At 45.0% G+C, this 20836-nt stretch overlaps 1 protein-coding gene across 1 annotated transcript; it reads right to left on the minus strand.

The window, feature by feature from the left end:
* Positions 1-214: 214 nt before the first annotated feature.
* On the minus strand, positions 215-1558 carry LOC145129413 (expansin-A6-like). Its single transcript, XM_079064111.1, has 3 exons — positions 1313-1558; positions 888-1206; positions 215-797 (listed from the first exon to the last, which is right to left on the minus strand). Exons 1-3 carry the CDS (start codon positions 1461-1463, stop codon positions 488-490), a joined length of 780 nt encoding a protein of 259 aa, XP_078920237.1. The 5' UTR covers positions 1464-1558; the 3' UTR covers positions 215-487.
* Between the last annotated feature and the right edge of the window lie 19278 nt (positions 1559-20836).

Genomic DNA, 20836 nt, shown 5'->3' on the forward strand with positions numbered 1-20836 from the left:
ATTAATTCATTTATTCGGTATCGTCTGTTCTACTCTCCAATTAGTTAATTGAATGAATCTCTTATATTAATCAATTATTAAAGAATATTTATAATAATAAGGTTTTATTGAATAAAGTTGGTTACTAGAAATCTAGTTATGCTCTTGTCTTTTTTTTATTTGAATTGTTGTTCTCTTCTCTCTTTCACACACATGAGAATGATAAGATATAAAATGAACATAAAATTTATAAGATTTATATTTTATAGTATGTATGTATATTTTATATTAAAGAAAATTAAAGCTGCGGGCCCCTAGAATTAGGCATAGCCACTTCAGCTTCATTACAAAATACAAAGGATCATAAAAGCACTTCTTCTTAGTCAAAAAGTCAACAAAAAGCACTCTCGTATTTTCCCCCCAAAATAATACTATTTCTTAAAAATAAAACTAAAAATGGACAAATTTGACCCGCCAACCCAAACCCGGTCTTAATCCGACTCCAATTTCAAACCCGGAAATTCTTCCCGGTAAAAGTTTGCCCAAATTGCCAGTTCGAAGGTACTATGTTCATGGAGGCTGAAGATCGACCATCACTGCTTCTAACCCTAAAAGAAAGCGATTGTCCAATCAGCTGAGCGTTTGATTGCCAATTTTGACCCCAATTTCTGCTTAGACTCATCCAATCGGTGTTCGAACCTTTAACCCATGCCATCGTGATATCTCCGGCACCGGCGACGTTGCTGATCAAAATCAAGTTGAAGTACCGGAATCCATTAATGGTGAACCTTATCCCTCCTTGCTTCCGGCACGGCACCCTAAAAAGAAAATCGTTACCAGTCTTACAACAAATTTGAGAAATTGTACGCCTATGGGAATGGGAGTGATGAAGTTAAATATTGACTCACCGGCGGTAGTTAACGGGGACAATTCCGGCACGATACTCTGCGATTTTGAGGAACATGGGCATGGCGAGATCGAAATGGGGGCGAGGTGGGTTACACCATCCACCGTTGTCACTGGGTTGAGCGAAGTTAGGAGGGCAGAAATTGGTGGCGGTTATGAAAATTGAAGGGCTGCCGGGGTGACACCATTGAGGGTCGTTCGTACACTTTATCTCAAAACAAGCGCCGCATCTGAACCCATTGTTGAACAGCGCCGTGCTTAGCGCCGCCGTGTTCACGCCGTACCCTTGGCTGTATAAATTCCCATACCCACATGCTCCACCTGAAAAATGAAAAATCTTAAAAGGGTTTTCTTGCAATTCGAGATTCAATTGCTTTGTTTCTTCTGAACTAATTTTGTAATTGGGAATCGGGAACTGGGAACTTACCCATGGTGCCAGATGCGTCACTACCACCGTAGAAGGTGGCGTGAGCGGATTCCCACTGGCCTCCGGTGTAAACTCCGGGGATACGAGCATTGACGACGGTTGTGAAGAATGCAGTTAACATTAAAAAGCAGTAAACACGACTGAGCTCCATTTTTGAAGAAGAAACAGAGTGATGAAGATAGGAAGTTGTAAAGCGTGAAGAGGATGAAGAATGTTAAGGGGGTACTTATGGAAGAAAAAAAAATACGGGTAACGGGGGAGAAGGAGAATCTTCTTGGGATTTGGATTACAAATCCTTGCATTTTTTTTTACTTTTCTGTGTGATTATATCACAAATACTAAAGTTATTACTAATTATTCTTATTTTGGATGAAAGAAAGTAAAATATTATTATTACGTAACAGATAAATCAAATATATTATAGCTACTTATGAGGTAAGAACCATCCAAAGTACGTGTTTTCAAAGTAATTTAGATTATTAAAGAACAAGTTTTGTATACTGAACCTACTAACTATTGACTACTGAAACTTTTCGTTTTATTATAAAAATAGCAAAAATTAGTTGGGTGTATAATATAGACTTAATTTCATAATAAAAAACCTCTAACATATTTGGAATTTTTTTGGTTTAAAGTTTAAACTTAGATTCATATCTCTTTTTTCCAATTCATTTTGGTATTTTTTTAAAACTAATTACCAGCTTACCATTTGGTTTAAAAAATGATATATATGTAGTTTCTTTTATATAAATAATATTTATATGTTTATTTACGAAATAAATTACAAAACCAGGAAAAGGATAAGCAACAAAAATTTATTTGCATAAAAGGCAAAAAAAAATAATCATTTTATTGGAAATTCTTTTTACTAGACAATAACCTGATAATAATTTCAAAATGGAAAGATAAGGAACTCATAAGGGTTAAATTGAAAAAAAAAATTATATTTAGAAATGTTAGGTTTTTTCTTAAATTAACCCTACAAGGTGGACAGTGGTGGCTGTAAGGTCACACCTAATGATCTGATGAGTCAAACACTCTACACATCCGTCAGCGTCAGCATTTACTCTACAACCAGCGCCAGCGTATCAAACTTATCAGCGCCAGCGCATAGTATAATTATTTTATTGTAATCATTTGTATATTAGGTAAGGATATAGATAAGTATAGAATAGATCACAGATCCGATATCTTTGTGATAAGATCGGTTCTTATTAGAAATTAGATACAATCCCTTAAATCATGGGATTGATATGTATAAATTAGTATATATACAACATTAGGGTAAACCCTAATGTTGTGAACACGGTTTGGTGTCGTAATCGTTTTTGTGACAACCCGTCTTCTTGGTGAAAACGAAACTCTTTTTTGGTGAAAGAACAGTTTGGAGAACTCTTTGTGTTATTTACTTTGTGTTATTTATTTTCTTAGATTAAGTTTTACTTTTGTTTTTGTACTTGAAGTGTATCCGATCAATACAAACCTTCAATTGGCATCAGAGCAGGTTTGTGATACACTCAAGTAATCATTTTGAATCCCAAATCCTTTGGTCTTAACAAAATTCCTCCCTTTGATGAACACAATTTTGCTATGTGGAAGACAAAGACCATGGTTGTTCTTGAAACCATTGACTATGAGATGAGAAATATTCTTGAAAAAGGCCCCCATGTTCCTATGTACCAACACATGGCCAACCACGCTCCCGTTGGCCCCCTGAAGCAAAAGCCGGAATTGAGTTATGATGATGATGATAAGAGACTGCTTAGTCTTGATGTGAAAGCCAGGGCTGCTATTGGAAACTCTCTTCCGTACCACATGTATCATCTCGTATAAAATTGTGAGTCAACCGAAGAGATGATGGATACGCTGACAGTGGCTTATGAAGGCATCGTGGAAGTCCAGGTCACAACCATCAACAACCTTAATTGGAGATACGAGCATTTCTTTGCTCAACAAGGTGAGTCACTTACCCAAACCTTCAATAGGTTTAACTGATTGGTTAATGATATGCGCATGCTGGGAATCGTCAAGCATTCATCTTAGTTGGTTATGAAGTTTCTCGACTCTCTTGGGAAAAGCTGGGAACATCACGCTGATGTTATTAAGAATTGTGAAAAGATCGACACCATGGATCTGAACTCCTTGTTCGGTAATCTGCGAACCTATGAAGAGACCAAAGCTCTTCGTAAAGAAATCATGAAAAAATCAAGCAAGGAAAAGTCTGTTGCTCTAGTGTATCGAAAGGATGCAATAAAGCACGTCAGCAAATCAGACAACTCAGATCAGGGTGAAGAGAGTGATGAAGATCTCACTATTGAACTTATTGCCAATGTTGTCAAACGCTATGAAGAAAGCAGATCAAACGGGGTTCGAAGAGCCCAGTTTAAAGGAAACAGTTCAGCAAGGAGATCTACCTTAGAGAAGAGAAACTCATGTAATTGTTTTATGTAACGCCCCATTCCTGGTATGTAATTTAAATATTGAATTTCCTTTCTTAGGGTTACTCGGCGAGTCAGTAGCCCCGACTTGTCGAGTAGAAGCGGTAATGCACGTGGACTTAGTGGGGCGACTCGACGAGTCCATAACCGACTCGGCGAGTCTTCCAGTCTGGATGAAACCCTAATTCTTAGGGTTTGTACCCTATTTAAACGTCCTTATAGCCCCAAACCAGCCTCCTTCACCTCTCAGAGACTTAGTACCGAAACCCTAGCCTCCTAGAAGTGTGTGTGAGTGATTTTTGCCCTTGTGAAGGAATCTTGGTGCATTGTTGAGCAAGAAGAAGAAGAAGAAGGTAGAAGAACTCAAGGAAGAAGAAGTAGATCCAGATTATACTCCTCTTTGGCCATCCTTTCTGGTAATAAAGCTTTCATCTTGGTTATTGTATTACTAGATCTAGTTTGTCCCCAAATTGATGGTTTTGAGCTCAAAAACCACAAATCCCTAGTGATGAAGCCTTGTAATCAAGTCATATCTCGAATCTAGCCTCTCTTGAGTTCCAGGAGCTCAAGAAGGCCACCTTTTGGCAGCCATGGCCTTGTTCTAGACAAGTAACCCCCATTATAGCCAAGTTTGAGTGTTATTGCTTCATTGCATCATAAATACACGTAAAGTTAGCAACTTTACGTGTTCAGATTGTCCCAGAAGCCCAGATCTATGAATTGGATGCACTAAAACTGATTAGAATCGACTGAATAGAAACTGCATGAAAAGGACTCGACGAGTCGTTCTTCGGACTCGGCGAGTCCGGTCGCGAGTTTTAGATTCCCTGTTCAGTTGTAGCGAGTCCGTTAGTGAGTGGAGTAAAGACTCAGTGAGTTAAGACATGGATCTGAGTGTAGAGGGACTCGGCGAGTCTACGCCCTGACTCGGCGAGTCCAAGGCAATCTCCTTACCTGTAAGAACAGACTCGACGAGTTGTTCATACAACTTGGCGAGTCACAGACTGGACGTGTTCATATGATGAAGGAGGACTCGACGAGTTGTTCATACAACTCGGCGAGTCAGATAAAGGTTGACTTGATGTTATTATAGAATGAGAACTCGTCGAGTATTCTCTAAACTCGACGAGTAGAGTCGGGAAGGGGAGTAGAAGGAAAGATAGGGACTCGACGAGTTGGCGGCCCAACTCGGTGAGTCAGGTAAACGGATTGTTGACTTTGACCAGGGGGTAAAATACTCATTTTACCCTAAGATTAGTTATCAGTGTCTGATTAAGTGTCTTTTGGGAATTGTAGCCGGGGAGTTACCGGAGCAGCAGTCAGTCAGTTCCCGAGCAGCATTTCAGCAGCCAGCCTTAGGAGGTGAGTTTTTCCTTCCAGTAGGAACGGGTCTACGGCCACAATGACGGCCCGTTTAGTTAGCAGTAGTTCCGGACTTCAGTCCGATGCAGTAGTTCAGTATGCTTGGTGTCTTTGTGATACAAGCATGGTATGTGTTATGTGTTCCGGACTATGGTCCGATGCAGTATGCAGTATATGTGTTCATATTATATGCTATGATTATGTTATGCTATGTTCAGTCTGTTCCGGACTTCGGTCCGATGCAGTGGGCAAGGCCCTAATCAGTTCCGGACTTCGGTCCGATGTAGTGGGCAAGGCCCTAGTCAGTTCCGGACTTCGGTCCGATGCAGTAGGCAAGGCCCTAGTCAGTTCCGGACTTCGGTCCGATGCAGTGGGCGAGGCCCAATATGTGCTTTATATGTTATTGTATGGTATGTGGTAGTTTGGGGGAGATCACTAAGATTCGTGCTTACAGTTTCAGTTTTGGTTTCAGGTACTTCGGTCCGATGCAGTTCCGGACTTCGGTCCGATGCAGTGGTTTGAGGGATTCGGACACACTTTCGGGTATGTCTGAACTCAAACTAAGGAAATGGTATAAGGTTTTCAAAAGAAAATCATTTTTCAGAAAGAATTTTTGAAAAGAAACTTAAAAAGAGAAAAGGGTTTTGAAAAAGAGAAAAGGGTGTGGTGCATGCGATCAGCCGAGCTCAAGTAAGTACTCCCAAATTACCAATACAAGTTTATGTTATGATTATCAGTTTCGGTAGAACAACATGCTAGATTAGGACTAAGGATCTAGGAAGGATGCCTTATGTGCCTGTTTTATGTGTTTCAGCTCTATGAGAACTGCATGCTAGTACATGATTGTCAGTATGATAGCCAGAGTAGTATATGCTTGATTATGTGTACTCGATGCTCGAATGCTGCTTGCTTTGTGCTTTTAGGAGTCTTAGTTATCTTTCACTAACTAGTAAATGAATATGTTACGTTACATATTGTGAGGATTAAATAATTTCAGAAGGTTAGGTCTAGCTTTATTGCGCAGCTCTTGTCTGAGTCCAACCGTTGTAGGGTAGGATCTCTCATTCGAAGAATTATCTAGTCTTAGTGATATGTAATAGTATTCACGAGCTAGTTAGGGGGGGTAGTCGGGACTTCTTGTACGGCTGATAGTGGAGAGTGGGTTAGTGATTACCCTAGGGCAAGCCTAGGACGAGTGTAGCAGAGAACAGTGGTAGAAAAAGGGACTTGGTGGAGTCAAGACAATTCTTGAGGAAAGTACGGATAGATGTGGAAGGTAGTATGGGCCCGTACTACTGAAAGCAGAGGATCCGTACTCGAATCAAGGAAGGCTGAGATGAGACTAGGAAACTTGTAGTAGTAGCGATCCCTCGAGATATATATATGTATTCTTGACATTGTCATTATGTGTTTTCAGAATGGTGGTTTTACGCCCTAGACCAGCAGTCGGCAGTTCGGGTGCTGGTGAGGGATCGGGATCAGGCTCGGGGGCCGAGCATGTGGATGAGTAGACTAGGGAGTTTCTCTCCTCAGAGGTTACTCGCATCATACTCGAACAGACTCCTGTGATCTTCGGTTCGATCAAGGAGGGTATTTTGGAGCTGATGGACGAGAAGTTGAGCACATTCCGTGCTGAGGTGGCGGCCATGATGGGGTCGCGTACCCTCACTTTCAGGGAGTTCAGAGCATGTGGAGCTCCTGACTACCATGGGGCGCGGGATCCCATTGCGAGTACCAGGTGGTTGGCGGATGTCGCCAATGCATTCCGCACCAGCAGATGTCCCGAGGGGGACAAGGTCAGACTAGCATCCTGTCTCCTGAAGGACAGGGCACGAGATTGGTGGGAGGAGATCGGACATGTCATGGGAGATGACGCAGCTCTTGATGCGATGACCTGGACCGATTTCACTACCAGGTTCAGAGCCGAGTTTGCACCGGTTATCGAGGTGCAGCAGTTAGCGAGAGAATTTCAAGATCTTACTCAGACTACTGAGAATGTGGCAGAGATTACCGCCAAGTTCAGGGAGAGGGCCCTTCTCGTTCCTCAGTATGCGGATGATGAGGAGATGAAGAAGGCTCGTTATCATGAGATGTTGAGGAGTGATATCATACAGTTTGTGAGCCGGTCCAACTGTAAAACGCTGGATGACATGATTGCGAGGGCTCGTGAGAGGGAGATAGATTTGGAAATGGAGAAGAAGAGGAAGCCAGAGGCGGCATCTGGCACTTGGAGTTTGGGCAAAAAGCCCAAGGTATCGGATCACAGATCCAGAGGACAGAAGAGCCACAGTAGGTGTGGCAAGTGTGGGAGATTGCACGATGGGGCGTGCAAGGCAGGGATCTCCGGCTGCTACAAGTGCGGTCGGACCGGGCATATGAGTAGAGATTATACAGCCACCACCACCACCACAGCAGCTGATCTGATTTGCTTCCATTGCAATCAGAGGGGACATAAAAAGTCCCAGTGCCCGAGTTTAGCAGCAGCAGGGAAGGTGGCAGCACCTGCCCCTGCTACTTTGAGGATTACAGACGGCCGTCAGGGTCGGACTGATGCGCCAGTGGCGAAGAGTAGAGCTTTCCAGATGACAGCAGAGGAGGCGCGGGCGACTCCTGATGTGGTGACGGGTATGTATTTTCTTCTTATCTCTGTATTTAATATTGATTATTTCTCATGATTATGTGTTTGTATTCAGGGTCGTTCTTAGTGAACGACATTTTAACTACAATATTGTTTGATTTGGGGGCCACCCGATCATTTGTCTCGCTTGCGCTTAGCAAGCGGTTTAGCAGAGCTCCGGGGGAGTTGGACCGTCCACTTGAGGTTGAGATAGCTAATGACAGGACCGTCAGGGTCGCGAGGGTACATAAGGGGTGTTCGCTGCGGTTATTTGATGAGCAGTTTTCAGTAGATCTGGTTCCTATTCCCCTGCGAGGGAATAAGGTCATAGTGGGTATGGATTGGTTGAGCCCCAATGGGGCAGTGATTGATTGTGAACTGCAGTTAGTGAGGGTCCGCACTCCTAGTGGGGGAGAGTTAGTGATTCAGGGTGAGAGGCCACAGCGCGGACCGATTCTGTGTTCAGCAGCGAGAGCGAGGCGCTACTTTCAGCAGGGTTGCGCGGGGTACGTCGCCTATGTTTTAGATGCACGGGAGAAGGGCAAGGCGACAGTTGACGCTGTACCGGTAGTACACGAGTACCCGGATGTATTCCCAGAGGATTTGCCTGGGATACCTCCTAAGAGACAGGTTGAGTTCAGGATTGACCTGGTTCCTGGTGCGGCTCCAATATCCAAGACACCATATCGATAGGCTCCTCCCGAGATGCAGGAGTTGTCTACGCAGCTGCAGGAGTTACTAGACAAGAGTTTTATCAGACCGAGCAGTTCGCCATGGGGAGCCCCGATCCTGTTTGTGAAGAAGAAGGACGGGTCGCACCGTATGTGTATTGATTATCGGGAGCTGAATAAGGTAACAGTGAAGACCCGTTACCCACTCCACAGGATAGATGATTTGTTCGATCAGCTGCAGGGGGCATCTTGGTTTTCCAAGATTGATCTACGGTCCAGATATCACCAGATGCGGGTCAGAGATGATGATGTGCAGAAGACTGCTTTTAGGACCCGCTATGGTCATTATGAGTTTGTGGTGATGCCGTTTGGGCTCACCAATGCTCCAGCCGCGTTCATGGATCTCATGGACAACGTATGCAGGCCGATGCTGGATCGGTCTGTGATAGTGTTTATTGACGACATCTTGGTTTACTCCAAGACTCAGGAGCAGCACGAGGAGCACCTGAGAGAGGTGCTAGAGACACTGAGGAGGGAGAGACTGTTCGCAAAGTTCTCCAAGTGTGAGTTCTGGTTGCGCGAGGTGCAGTTCCTTGGACACCTCGTCAACCAGAAGGGTATACTGGTAGATCCGGCCAAGATAGAGGTCGTGATGCAGTGGGAGGTCCCGAGGTCTCCATCTGAGATTCGGAGCTTCCTAGGTTTGGCAGGGTACTACAGGAGATTCATCCAGCATTTCTCCAAGATAGCAGTTCCGTTCACTCGACTGACCAGGAAGTCGGTGGCATTTCGTTGGGGGCCTGAGCAGCAGGCAGCATTTGAGACCCTCAGGTAGAGATTATGCGAGGCACCGATTCTTACCCTGCCAGAGGGAGTGGATGACTTCGTAGTCTTCTATGATGCTTCAATCACAGGTATGGGAGCAGTATTGATGCAGCGAGGGCATGTGATAACATATGCCTCTAGACAGTTGAAGCCTCACGAGGCTAACTATCCGACGCACGATTTAGAGCTGGGGGCAGTGGTGTTCGCCCTCAAGATTTGGAGATATTACCTCTATGGGATCCGTTGTACCATTTACATGGATCACAAGAGTCTGAGGTACCTTATGGATCAGCCGAATCTAAATATGAGGCAGTGTCGGTGGTTAGATGTGGTGAAGGACTATGATTGTGAGATCCTTTATCATCCGGGAAAGGCCAACGTAGTGGCCGACGCCCTGAGCCGTAAGGCGATGACGGCCCCGATCAGAGATATATGTCTGAGGATGACAGTGATTACTCTAGTATTGGAGCAGATTAGAGAGGCACAGGTTGAGGGCCTAAAAGAGGAAAGACAGAAGTGTGAGAGGATCGTGGGCCGAGTAGCTTCTTTCGATTATGACAGTCGAGGATTGTTGACCCTTCATGGGAGAGTTTGGGTGCCATACTGGGGAGGAGTACGGCAAGTGTTGATGGATGAGGCCCACAAGTCTCGGTTCTCCATCCACCTAGGGGCGACGAAGATGTACAGAGATCTTCGACCCGATTATTGGTGGCCCTGCATGAAGCGGGACGTAGCTTGGTATGTGGAGAGATGCCTGACCTGCAGGAAGGTCAAGGCAGAGCACCAGAGGCCCCACGGCAAGATGCAGCCGCTGGACATTCCCGTGTGGAAATGGGAGGATATCACCATGGATTTCATTACTAAGCTTCCCAGGACCGCACGTGGGGTAGATTCGATTTGGATCATAGTGGATCGGTTGACCAAGAGTGCGCATTTCATACTAATCCAGGAGAGCATCTCAGCCGAAAAATTGGCTGAGATTTATGTGCGAGAGGTGGTGGCACGTCATGGAGTGCCTATCTCAGTGGTATCAGACAGAGACGTCTGTATTACTTCCAGTTTTTGGAAGCGGTTTCACGACGAGATGGGTACTCTTCTCCATTTCAGCACCGCTTTCCACCCTCAGACGGACGGACAGAGCGAGTGGACGATCCAGACTCTCGAGGACATGCTTCAGGCATGTGTAGTTAGATTTCGGTGGCAGTTGGGATACATATCTTCCGTTAGCGAAATTTTTGTATAACAACAGCTATCACTCCAGTATAGACCGACCTCCCTTCGAGATGCTCTACGGGAGGAAATGTCCCAATCTGTTGGGGTGAGGTTGGTCAGGGAGTCATGGGGAGTACAGAGGTGGTACTCAAGACTACGGAGCAGATTCAGCAAGTCCGGAGCAGACTCCAAACTGCTCAGAGCCGGCAAGAGAGTTACGTCGACAAGCGGCGTTCGGACTTGGAGTTTCAGGTGGGCGATATGGTCCTCCTGAAAGTGTCACCCTGGAAGGGTGTTATCAGATTTCGGAAGAGGGGCAAGCTGGGCCCCAGATTCATTGGTCCGTTTAGGGTTTTGGCCCTGGTGGGTGGGGTTACTTATCGGTTAGACCTTCCAGCAGAGCTCAGCTAGATCCACAGCACGTTCCATGTTTCTCAGTTGTGGAAGTGTTTGGTGGATGAGTCAGCAGTTGTACCGTTGGAGGATATTCAAGTTGACGGCAGCCTGAATTACATCGAGAGACCAGTTGCGGTCTTGGATCGGAAGACGAAGACCTTGAGGAACAAGGTGGTTCAGCTAGTGAAGGTGCAGTGGCAGCACCGCAAGGGTTCGGAGTGGACATGGGAGCCCGAGGAAGAGATGAGGGAGCACTACCCAGAGTTGTTTCCAGAGACAACAAACTTCGAGGACGAAGTCTAAGATAAGTGGGGGAGAATTGTAACGCCCCATTCCTGGTATGTAATTTAAATATTGAATTTCCTTTCTTAGGTTTACTCGGCGATTTAGTAGGCCTGACTCGTCGAGTAGAAGCGGGAATGCACGTGGACTTAGTGGGGCGACTCGACGAGTCCATTCCCGAATCGGCGAGTCTGCCACTATGGATGAAACCCTAATTCTTAGGGTTTGTACCCTATTTCAACGTCCTTATAGCCCCAAACCAGCCTCCTTCACCTCTCAGAGACTTAGTCCCGAAACCCTAGCCTCCTAGAAGTGTGTGTGAGTGATTTTTGCCCTTGTGAAGGAATCTTGGTGCATTGTTGAGCAAGAAGAAGAAGGAGAAGGTAGAAGAACTCAAGGAAGAAGAAGTAGATCCAGATTATACTCCTCTTTGGCCATCCTTTCTGGTGATAAAGCTTTCATCTTGGTTATTGTATTGCAAGATCTAGTTTGTCCCCAAATTGATGGTTTTGAGCTCAAAAACCCCAAATCCCTAGTGATGAAGCCTTGTAATCAAGTCATATCTCGAATCTAGCCTCTCTTGAGTTCCAGGAGCTTCAGAAGTCCACCTTTTGGCAGCAATGGCCTTGTTCTAGACAAGTAACCCCCATTATAGCCAAGTTTGAGTGTTATTGCTTCATTGCATCATAGATACACGTAAAGTTAGCAACTTTACGTGTTCAGATTGTCCCAGAAGCCCAGATCTATGAATTGGATGCACTAAAACTGATTAGAATCGACTGAATAGAAACTGCATGAAAAGGACTCGGCGAGTCGTTCTTCGGACTCGGCGAGTCCGGTCGCGAGTTTTATGTAACACCCGGTTTATTTATTAAATAAATAAACAAAATAATGAATGAATGGTAGCCCTAAAATAAATAATTATATATGTAGGGTGTTGGTTTCGAGGAGTTAATTGGCACAATTCAGAAGTTAGGGGTTAAAAGTATAAGTTCCGGACTCATTTTATAATTATTTATGAAGGCAGGGACTAAATGGTAACTTCTGAGACTTCATTTGAAGAGATTTTGGGGCTAAGGGGTTGTCTGGTAAATTAGGAATTGAATTTGTGAAGAATTATGGAAGCAGGGGTTAAATTGGTAAATTCTGCACCTAAGTTGTAATGGATTTTTAATGTTGGGGGCTAAAAGGTAAAATATGGATCTTCTTTGAAATGGGTTTTGAAGAGGAGGGGGCCATTTGGTAATTTTCGGATTTAGATTGAAAGAAGAAGGTGATGGAGGGGCTGGAAGTGCCATTATGGCAAAGTTCTAACCCTAGAACCATGTGTATCATCCGCACCCTCTCCATGTTTGGTTACCAGCTGCCACTCCCATTTCTTCAACTCCGGCGCCGCTGGTCGCTGCCATCGAAGTCGCAACACCTTGCTGAAGCTCTTGTTGCCGACAACCATGAGGGCCACCGGGAAACGAAGATAGGTGGGTTGCTGCCACCGTGTGCTTGCTAGACCGCTCCACAATCGTTGCCGCCACCTCCTTTCCGCCATCTCAGCGTCGTTTCCCTAGTACTGCGCCCAAGCCACCGTTCGCCGTTGCTTCGCCGACCTCATCCCTTCTTCATTCGCCACTGTTGCATCTCCGCCGCTGTCCTCTCGCTTCCATTCGAGATAACGTCGCCATTTGTGTACTCAAGTGGTTGTTCCACTCGCTTCAGTCGCCGCCATGCGGCTGTGCCGCCGACGATGCTGTTGGACGTTGTTGCCTCCGACGAGGACAAGGGTGCCGCCGGAATAGCCTTGACTGCTGTTCCTGTTTCATTCCGCCACCACCAGCCACTGTGGGAGGTGGCTGTGGACGTATTCATGGGTGTGTGTGGTGTTGCTGCTTGTTGGAAGCTAAAGGAACCGCTGCCACCACCGTGAGGTGGTGGCTGCCGCCTCATGCCGCCGTGTACCACTGCGGGTGGGTGTACTTTTGTGTGTATATGTTTTGTAATTAGATTAGGGTGTGCATGTGTTAATCGGTTGGGTATTGTAATTGTAACAAATCTGAATAGTGAAGAAAATCCATCACCACCACCGTTAGGTGGTGGCTGCCGCCACCCGCCGCCGTGTCAGGTGGCGGTGTGCTTTACCTGGTTGTGTTGACTAGTTTGGGGTGCTAGAAACCCTAATGGGCCCAATGAAGCCTAATGGGCTTAATGAAAACCCTAATGGGCTTAATAATATTCTAGTGGGCTTAATAGGCCCAATAAAGCCCTAATTGATCTAAAAGCCCAACAAATTAATAAATGGGCTAGTATTTGGGTTGGAAACCCTAATTAGGGTTTGGAAAACCCTAATGCCATCAAAACCCTAATTTGGGGAATTAATCGGGACACACGGGAATTATTTAATAACTGGAGATATTAAATAATAATCATTGGCAAGAAATTAATCTAAGTAATATTGGACTTAATGGATTAAGTCCTTAGAGGATTAAGTCCTTAATGGGTTAAGTGAGAAACACTTAAGCCTAATCGTCATTTTATGTGAAACCCTAATTTCGCTTGGGTTTATTGTTGGGCCTTTCTATTGGGCCTTGATGATTGGATTATTAATGGGCCATCCAAGATCAAGCAAATGGACTAGAATAATTAATGGGCTTTGTGGTAAGGCCCATATAAGGAGTTGGGCCCAATTTGGAAAATTGGGTCATAGATGGGCCATAGTTTGGGCCTTTATGATTATGTGATATTGGGCCATTAGAATGTTGAATATTGGACTGGACTAAATGGTTGGGCCTTATGGTAAGACCTTGTAAGGGTTTGGGCCCAATTTGGAAAATTGGGCCATATGATGGGCTTTGATTCCTAATTGACTTTGGGCCTATGGATTAGGCCTTGTGCTTAAATAAAGCCAAGCCTAGGGCAAAATAGTAATTATCCAAAGTAGGTACTTATGGTTAGGTAGTGGGACCCAATTATTAATTGGGTGATGTTTTGATGATTGACAGATCGGGAATCTGTCATCCAGCAGCTGGGGTTGAGTCTGCAGGACCTCAGCAGTGGGGGATTGAGTCTGCGGGACTTCAGGAGTGTCAGGTGAGTCTTCTCACTATACCTTACCTAGAGTGGTAATTATGTGTGACCGGAAGGTCTTATGTGCTTACACGAGTTATGTGATATTATGCATTGTGTCTATGTGATATTATGCATTTTGTTTATGTGATATATGTTCTTATCTATGTGTTATGTATATGTTGTATGATTTGGGACCGGAAGGTCGATAGAGTTATGGCCGGAAGGTCGATAGAGTTATGGCCGGAAGGCGATCAGAGTTGAGGCCGAAAGGCAAGCCATGCTAGGGCCGGAAGGTCTACCCGAGTTGTAGGACCGGAGGGTCCCACTGAGACACATTGACCGGAAGGTCTTATAGAGCTATAGCCTCAAGTGGCTAATATGTATGTGTGGTATTTTGGGAACTCACTAAGCTTCGTGCTTACGGTTTACATCTTTGGTTTCAGGTACTTTGTTTCAAAGGAAAGGAGCCGGCTTGATCGCAGTGCATCACACTATGTTTTCCGCACACGAGATCCTTGGGATTATACTCTGATATGGTTTTATAATATTATATTTTGATTATTCACACTTTGATTTTATGTAATAACCTAATTAAAAATGAAATTTTTGGCCTTGAATATTGGGATGTTACAAGTTGGTATCAGAGCCTTGGTTTGAGGGATTCGGGCACACTCACGGGTGTATCTGGACTCAAACTGAGAACTCGGTATGAAAATTTTCAAAAGTAAGATCATTTTATAAAAGAAGTTTGGAAAGAATTTGAAAGGATAAAAGAACTTTGAAAAGAACAAGGTGTGTGATGCGTGCAATCAGCCGAGCTCAAGTAAGTTTTCCCCAAGATACCCATATTTGTCATGTTATGTGATATGATATATGAAACTGAGAACTGCATGCTAGATTAGGGCTAAGGATCTAGGAGGATGCATTGTATGCCTGATATATGATTCTGAGAACTGCATGCTAGATTAGGGCTGAGGATCTAGGAGGATGCCTTATGTGCCTGCTGTATGTGCTTGCTGAATTACATGATAGTACTGATCAGTCAGTGATAGGATAGCCTGTTTAGGTTATGCCTGATTGTATGAGACGTTGGAGTTACATGCTAGTATAGATCCCTGATAGGAGGATAAACCGTTTTGATTGGAACATGTTGGTTAGATTTCCCATTGTCTGAATGTTGCTTGCTTTGTGCTTCGAGGGACTATTGGTAATGTGAGCTAGCTACTAAGTGAATATGCTAAATCATGAATGGCTATATTCATGAGGTAGCTAGTTGACATTAGTGGGAAGTCCTTTAGCAGCTGAGGACTGGGTGAGTTCGGGAACCTAGGGAAGCCTAGGATATGATTCAGTGGATTAGTAGTGAGGTTCAGTGAGACCTGGGTGTTCCAGTTGAGGAAGTGACTTGGAGGATCCGGGAGGATTACTGAGGAAAGTATGGATAGGTGTGGAAGGTAGTATTGGGCCCGTACTACTAAAAGCACATGATCCATACTCGAATCGGTGAGAGTCTTGGAGAATCTGAGTAGCTTCGGGGAGAAGTTTTCGACCCGGTTTGGGGACCGAGGATGTTCCAGTTGTTGCAGCTTAGCCATTGGCAAGTGAGCTAGTGAGCGTGGCAGGGTGTCAGACCCTGGAGGATATGATTTCCAAGAAGTTGCAGATGCGATATCGATTTGGAGCACCTTAAGGAGAGAGGTGCGTGCTAGGTGCATATAGAAGAGGGTCTCGGGAAGAGACCCCTGACTTTTGATCATCGGGCGAAATGCCAGCAGGGCCTGAGACAGTGTAGCACGTACAAGAGAGTGCATAAGGGAGTCTGTCACTCCAAGGGTTTAGATTGCTACGGGTGTGGCAGGGTTGGTCATGTCAGCTGAAGGTGATCAGTATTCCTCCAGATGTAAGCGGATATGTTATCTTTTGCCACTTCAAGGTGGATATTGGGAATCTGTATCGCCTTGGAATTGTGAGGGAGCTTGGACAAGACAGATCTCAGGTCGGTTTTCTGTTAGTGTTTGGATTATCAAGGATCATATATGACATCCAGCATGCCGAAAGGTCCTTGGTGAACCCACAGAGGGACGTATCCTACGGGGTGGGTTTCGCGTGTACCATTATCACTCTGGATCTTTGACGAGATCGGTACAAGAATATTACTCAAAGGACGTTGGGTCAGGATTAGAGCGATAGTTCTCCAGTGAAGTCAGAGTTCAGTGGCTCTATCACTGTTTGGGTATGGTCGTTAGCTGCCTACGAAAGAACTTTGGAGTTCAAGGCACTACCATTACTAGGGGAGGACTGGTAGCATTAAGACAGTGGACTCAGTTGTGAGTGTTAAATGTATGGGTGTTCGGTCATTGAATGTTCGAGAGAATTGCATTTTTGCATGGGTTGTGCTCGGTTAGAGTTCAGTAATGCCACGAGAATGAAAGTGAGAACGAGGATTCGTCAGCCAGAGTGAAGATTAAGGCCTCTGGTTGTCAGCATGGGAAGTGGATTGAGGTGTCAGACTGGACCGGATTTCATGAGTACTCTTCAAGATTTCAAAGGGTGGGCGATCTTAGGATGAAACCGGTGATTGATCGCTAGCATTAGTAAGCACAGGGTGTCATTAGTGGGATACTAGGAAGCGAGAAGGATTGGGAGTCCTTCAATTCCCACGAACCGTGAAGACTTAGCTGAAGCTAAGTGGGGGAGAATCGATCAAGCGTCCAGGTGCAGAAGTAGGAGTGAAACTAGGATGAGTTTCGTATCCCCGTCAAGGGGGAAAGACGGTCGAGTGGCCGTCTAGGTCGAGGATTGGAAGAGTTGGAAGTTCAGTAAACATTCCAACATTGGTTCACGCTTTGCCTTGGCGACAAATAGCAGGTTTTGGGAACCAGGTTAGAGTTCCAGTTGGGGCTCAAGTTCAGTTGAGTGTTAGGTCGAGTGCATATTAACCCGGTCGGGAAGTGTTGTAAGACTACGGGGGTAGCCGTAGCATTCGCTAGTGAACAGATAGCATGGAAAGTGTTGTAAGACTACGGGGGTAGCCGTAGCATTCACTAACGATCAGGTAGTATGGGGCGTGTTGTGAGGCTGCGGGGGTAGCCGTAGCATTCACAAGGGTTAGCAAATGGTGATAAAGTGTCATGAGATTGCGAGTGTAGCCATAGCCTCGCTAGACTGGTTGGTGGCATGAGCGTGTTGTAGGAACGCGGGAGGAATGGTGGTACCCACCAGTTCGGGTGTAGCAGTAAGAATATGGAAATTCACGGATTGGATTTCAAAATTTCCTAGTCGGATTGGATCTGGTTGAGTCAGTGATACGACTGTAGGAGCGCCACTACAGTTGTGGGATCAAGGAAGCAATGGACTGTATAAGATTGTTTGTGATATAAGGCTACCATCGGTTAGGTAGCAATCACTTCTAGCCTGTATTTGGTAATGTCGGGATTCGACATATGGACCCGATCGGTTGGATCGGGGGGTAGTTAGAGCCACAGTGGCATGGTAACTAGTGGCAACCAGTTCCAGAGGAGGACTTCGTTCATAAGTCGTGTGAGACGACTAAGTGGGAGTCCTTTGGCTCCGTAGCCGGGCAGGAACTCGATATTTCAGATTACTGATGGATGAATGGAGACCAGGAAGGTCTCGATAGAATTTGGGAAGCTACCATGTAGCAACATATCGCTTCAGGCAGTTCAGTGTCAGGCAGTTCCAGCGTTTTGGGCAGTATTAGTATCTGTGTTTTAGGTTGTAAGTACGGATGAATAGCAGATTGCTTGGGTTATGCTCTATAATATGCAAGGATATTTGGGTCGGTGACCCTGTTTTATAGTAGGATCCGCGAGTGATCAGAAGATAAGTAGTTAGTTGAGGGATAAATGGATGGGATTCAACGATGATGATTCTGTATGAGTTGTCTGTCAGGGAATCAGACAATCTCAAGACAATAGATTTAGATGGAGTAGATGTGATCTTGTTGTAAGAAGTTCGTTTGTTTTTGGGTTTTAGAACCTTGTGAGGGATGATTTAGAATGCCTTGGAAAGACTGGGGCTATGCTCGTAGTTATGACCGTATTACTAGAGTGGTTAGCGTGTAAGGAAGGGTAAGGAATGATTTCGAGGACGAAATCTAATTTAAGTGGGGGAGAGTTGTAACACCCGGTTTATTTATTAAATAAATAAACAAAATAATGAATGAATGGTAGCCCTAAAATAAATAATTATATATGCAGGGTGTTGGTTTCGAGGAGTTAATTGGCACAATTCAGAAGTTGGGGGTTAAAAGTATAAGTTCCAGACTCATTTTATAATTATTTATGAAGGCAGGGACTAAATGGTAACTTCTGAGACTTCATTTGAAGAGATTTTGGGGCTAAGGGGCTGTCTGGTAAATTAGGAATGAATTTGTGAAGAATTATGGAAGCAAGGGTTAAATTGGTAAATTCTGCACCTAAGTTGTAATAGATTTTTAATGTTGGGGGCTAAAAGGTAAAATATGGATCTTCTTTGAAATGGGTTTTGAAGAGGAGGGGGCCATTTGGTAATTTTCGGATTTAGATTGAAAGAAGAAGGTGATGGAGGGGCTGGAAGTGCCATTATGGCAAAGTTCTAATGGGAACAGTATTTAAGGGTTAAGAAACCCTAACCCTAGAACCATGTGTATCAGCCGCACCCTCTCTATGTTCGGTTACCAGCCGCCACTCCCATTTCTTCATCTCCAGCGCCGCTGCTCGCTGCCGTCGAGGTTGCAACACCTTGCTGAAGCTCTTGCTGCCGACGACCATGAGGGCCACCGGGAAACGAAGATAGGTGGGTTGCTGCCACCGTGTGCTTGCTAGACCGCTCCACAATCGTTGCCGCCACCTCCTTTCCGCCATCTCAATGTCGTTTCCCTAGTACTGCGCCCAAGCCACCGGTCGCCGTTGCTTCGCCGACCTCATGCCTTCTTCAGTCGCCACTGTTGCATCTCCGTCGCTGCCCTCTCGCTTCCGTTCGAGATAACGTCGCCATTTGTGTACCCAAGTGGTTGTTCCACTCGCTTCAGTCGCCGCCATGCGGCTGTGCCGCCGACGATGCTGCTTGACGCTGCTGCCTCCGACGAGGACAAGGGTGCCACCGGAATAGCCTTGACTGCCGTTCCTGTTTCATTACGCCACCACCAGCCACCGTGGAAGGTGGCTGTGGACGTATTCATGGGTGTGTGTGGTGTTGCTGCTTGTTGGAAGCTAAAGGAACCGCTGCCACCACCGTGAGGTGGTGGCTGCCGCCTCATGCCGCCGTGTACCACCGCGGGTGGGTGTACTTTTGTGTGTATATGTTTTGTAATTAGATTAGGGTGTGCGTGTGTTAATCGGTTGGGTATTGTAATTGTAACAAATCTGAATAGTGAAGAAAATCCATCACCACCACCGTTAGGTGGTGGCTGCCGCCACCCGCCGCCGTGTCGGGTGGCGGTGTGCTTTGCCTGGTTGTGTTGACTAGTTTGGGGTGCTAGAAACCCTAATGGGCCCAATGAAGCCTAATGGGCTTAATAATATTCTAGTGGGCTTAATAGGCCCAATAAAGCCCTAATTGATCTAAAAGCCCAACAAATTAATAAATGGGCTAGTATTTAGGTTGGAAACCCTAATTAGGGTTTGGAAAACCCTAATGCCATCAAAACCCTAATTTGGGGAATTAATTGGGACACACGGGAATTATTTAATAACTGGAGATATTAAATAATAATCATTGGCAAGAAATTAATCTAAGTAATATTGGACTTAATGGATTAGGTCCTTAGTGGATTAAGTCCTTAATGGGTTAAGTGAGAAACACTTAACCCTAATCGTCATTTTATGTGAAACCCTAATTTCGCTTGGGTTTATTGTTGGGCCTTTCTATTGGGCCTTGATGATTGGATTATTAATGGGCCATCCAAGATCAAGCAAATGGACTAGAATAATTAATGGGCTTTGTGGTAAGGCCCATATGAGGAGTTGGTCCCAATTTGGAAAATTGGGTCATAGATGGGCCATAGTTTGGGCCTTTATGATTATGTGATATTGGGCCATTAGAATGTTGAATATTGGACTGGACTAAATGGTTGGGCCTTATGGTAAGACCTTGTAAGGGTTTGGGCCCAATTTGGAAAATTAGGCCATATGATGGGCTTTGATTCCTAATTGACTTTGGGCCTATGGATTGGGCCTTGGGCTTAAATAAAGCCAAGCCTAGGGCAAAGTAGTAATTATCCAAAGTAGGTACTTATGGTTAGGTAGTGGGACCCAATTATTAATTGGGTGATGTTTTGATGATTGACAGATCGGGAATCTGTCATCCAACAGCTGGGGTTGAGTCTGCAGGACCTCAGCAGTGGGGGATTGAGTCTGCGGGACTTCAGCAGTGTCAGGTGAGTCTTCTCACTATACCTTACCTAGAGTGGTAATTATGTGTGACCGGAAGGTCTTATGTGCTTACACGCGTTATGTGATATTATGCATTTTGTCTATGTGATATTATGCATTTTGTTTATGTGATATATGTTCTTATCTATGTGTTATGTATATGTTGTATGATTTGGGACCGGAAGGTCGATAGAGTTATGGCCGGAAGGTCGATAGAGTTATGGCCGAAAGGCGATCAGAGTTGAGGCCGAAAGGCAAGCCATGGTAGGGCCGGAAGGTCTACCCAA

This window comes from Lactuca virosa, chromosome 8 (genome assembly GCF_052849685.1).
Source record: "Lactuca virosa cultivar CGN04683 chromosome 8, Lactuca_virosa_CGN04683_v6, whole genome shotgun sequence".
Classification (NCBI taxonomy): Eukaryota; Viridiplantae; Streptophyta; class Magnoliopsida; order Asterales; family Asteraceae; genus Lactuca; species Lactuca virosa.

What these genes read in the sequence shown, in the direction of transcription:
- LOC145129413 (XM_079064111.1), bottom strand. Translation starts at nt 1,463, where the DNA reads ATGGAGCTCAGTCGTGTTTACTGCTTTTTAATGTTAACTGCATTCTTC. An exon ending in TGACGCATCTGGCACCATGG is followed by an intron (nt 1,207 to 1,312) that starts GTAAGTTCCCAG and finishes TTCATTTTTCAG; the next exon opens with GTGGAGCATGTGGGTATGGG. An exon ending in GTCCCCGTTAACTACCGCCG is followed by an intron (nt 798 to 887) that starts GTGAGTCAATAT and finishes TTTTCTTTTTAG; the next exon opens with GGTGCCGTGCCGGAAGCAAG.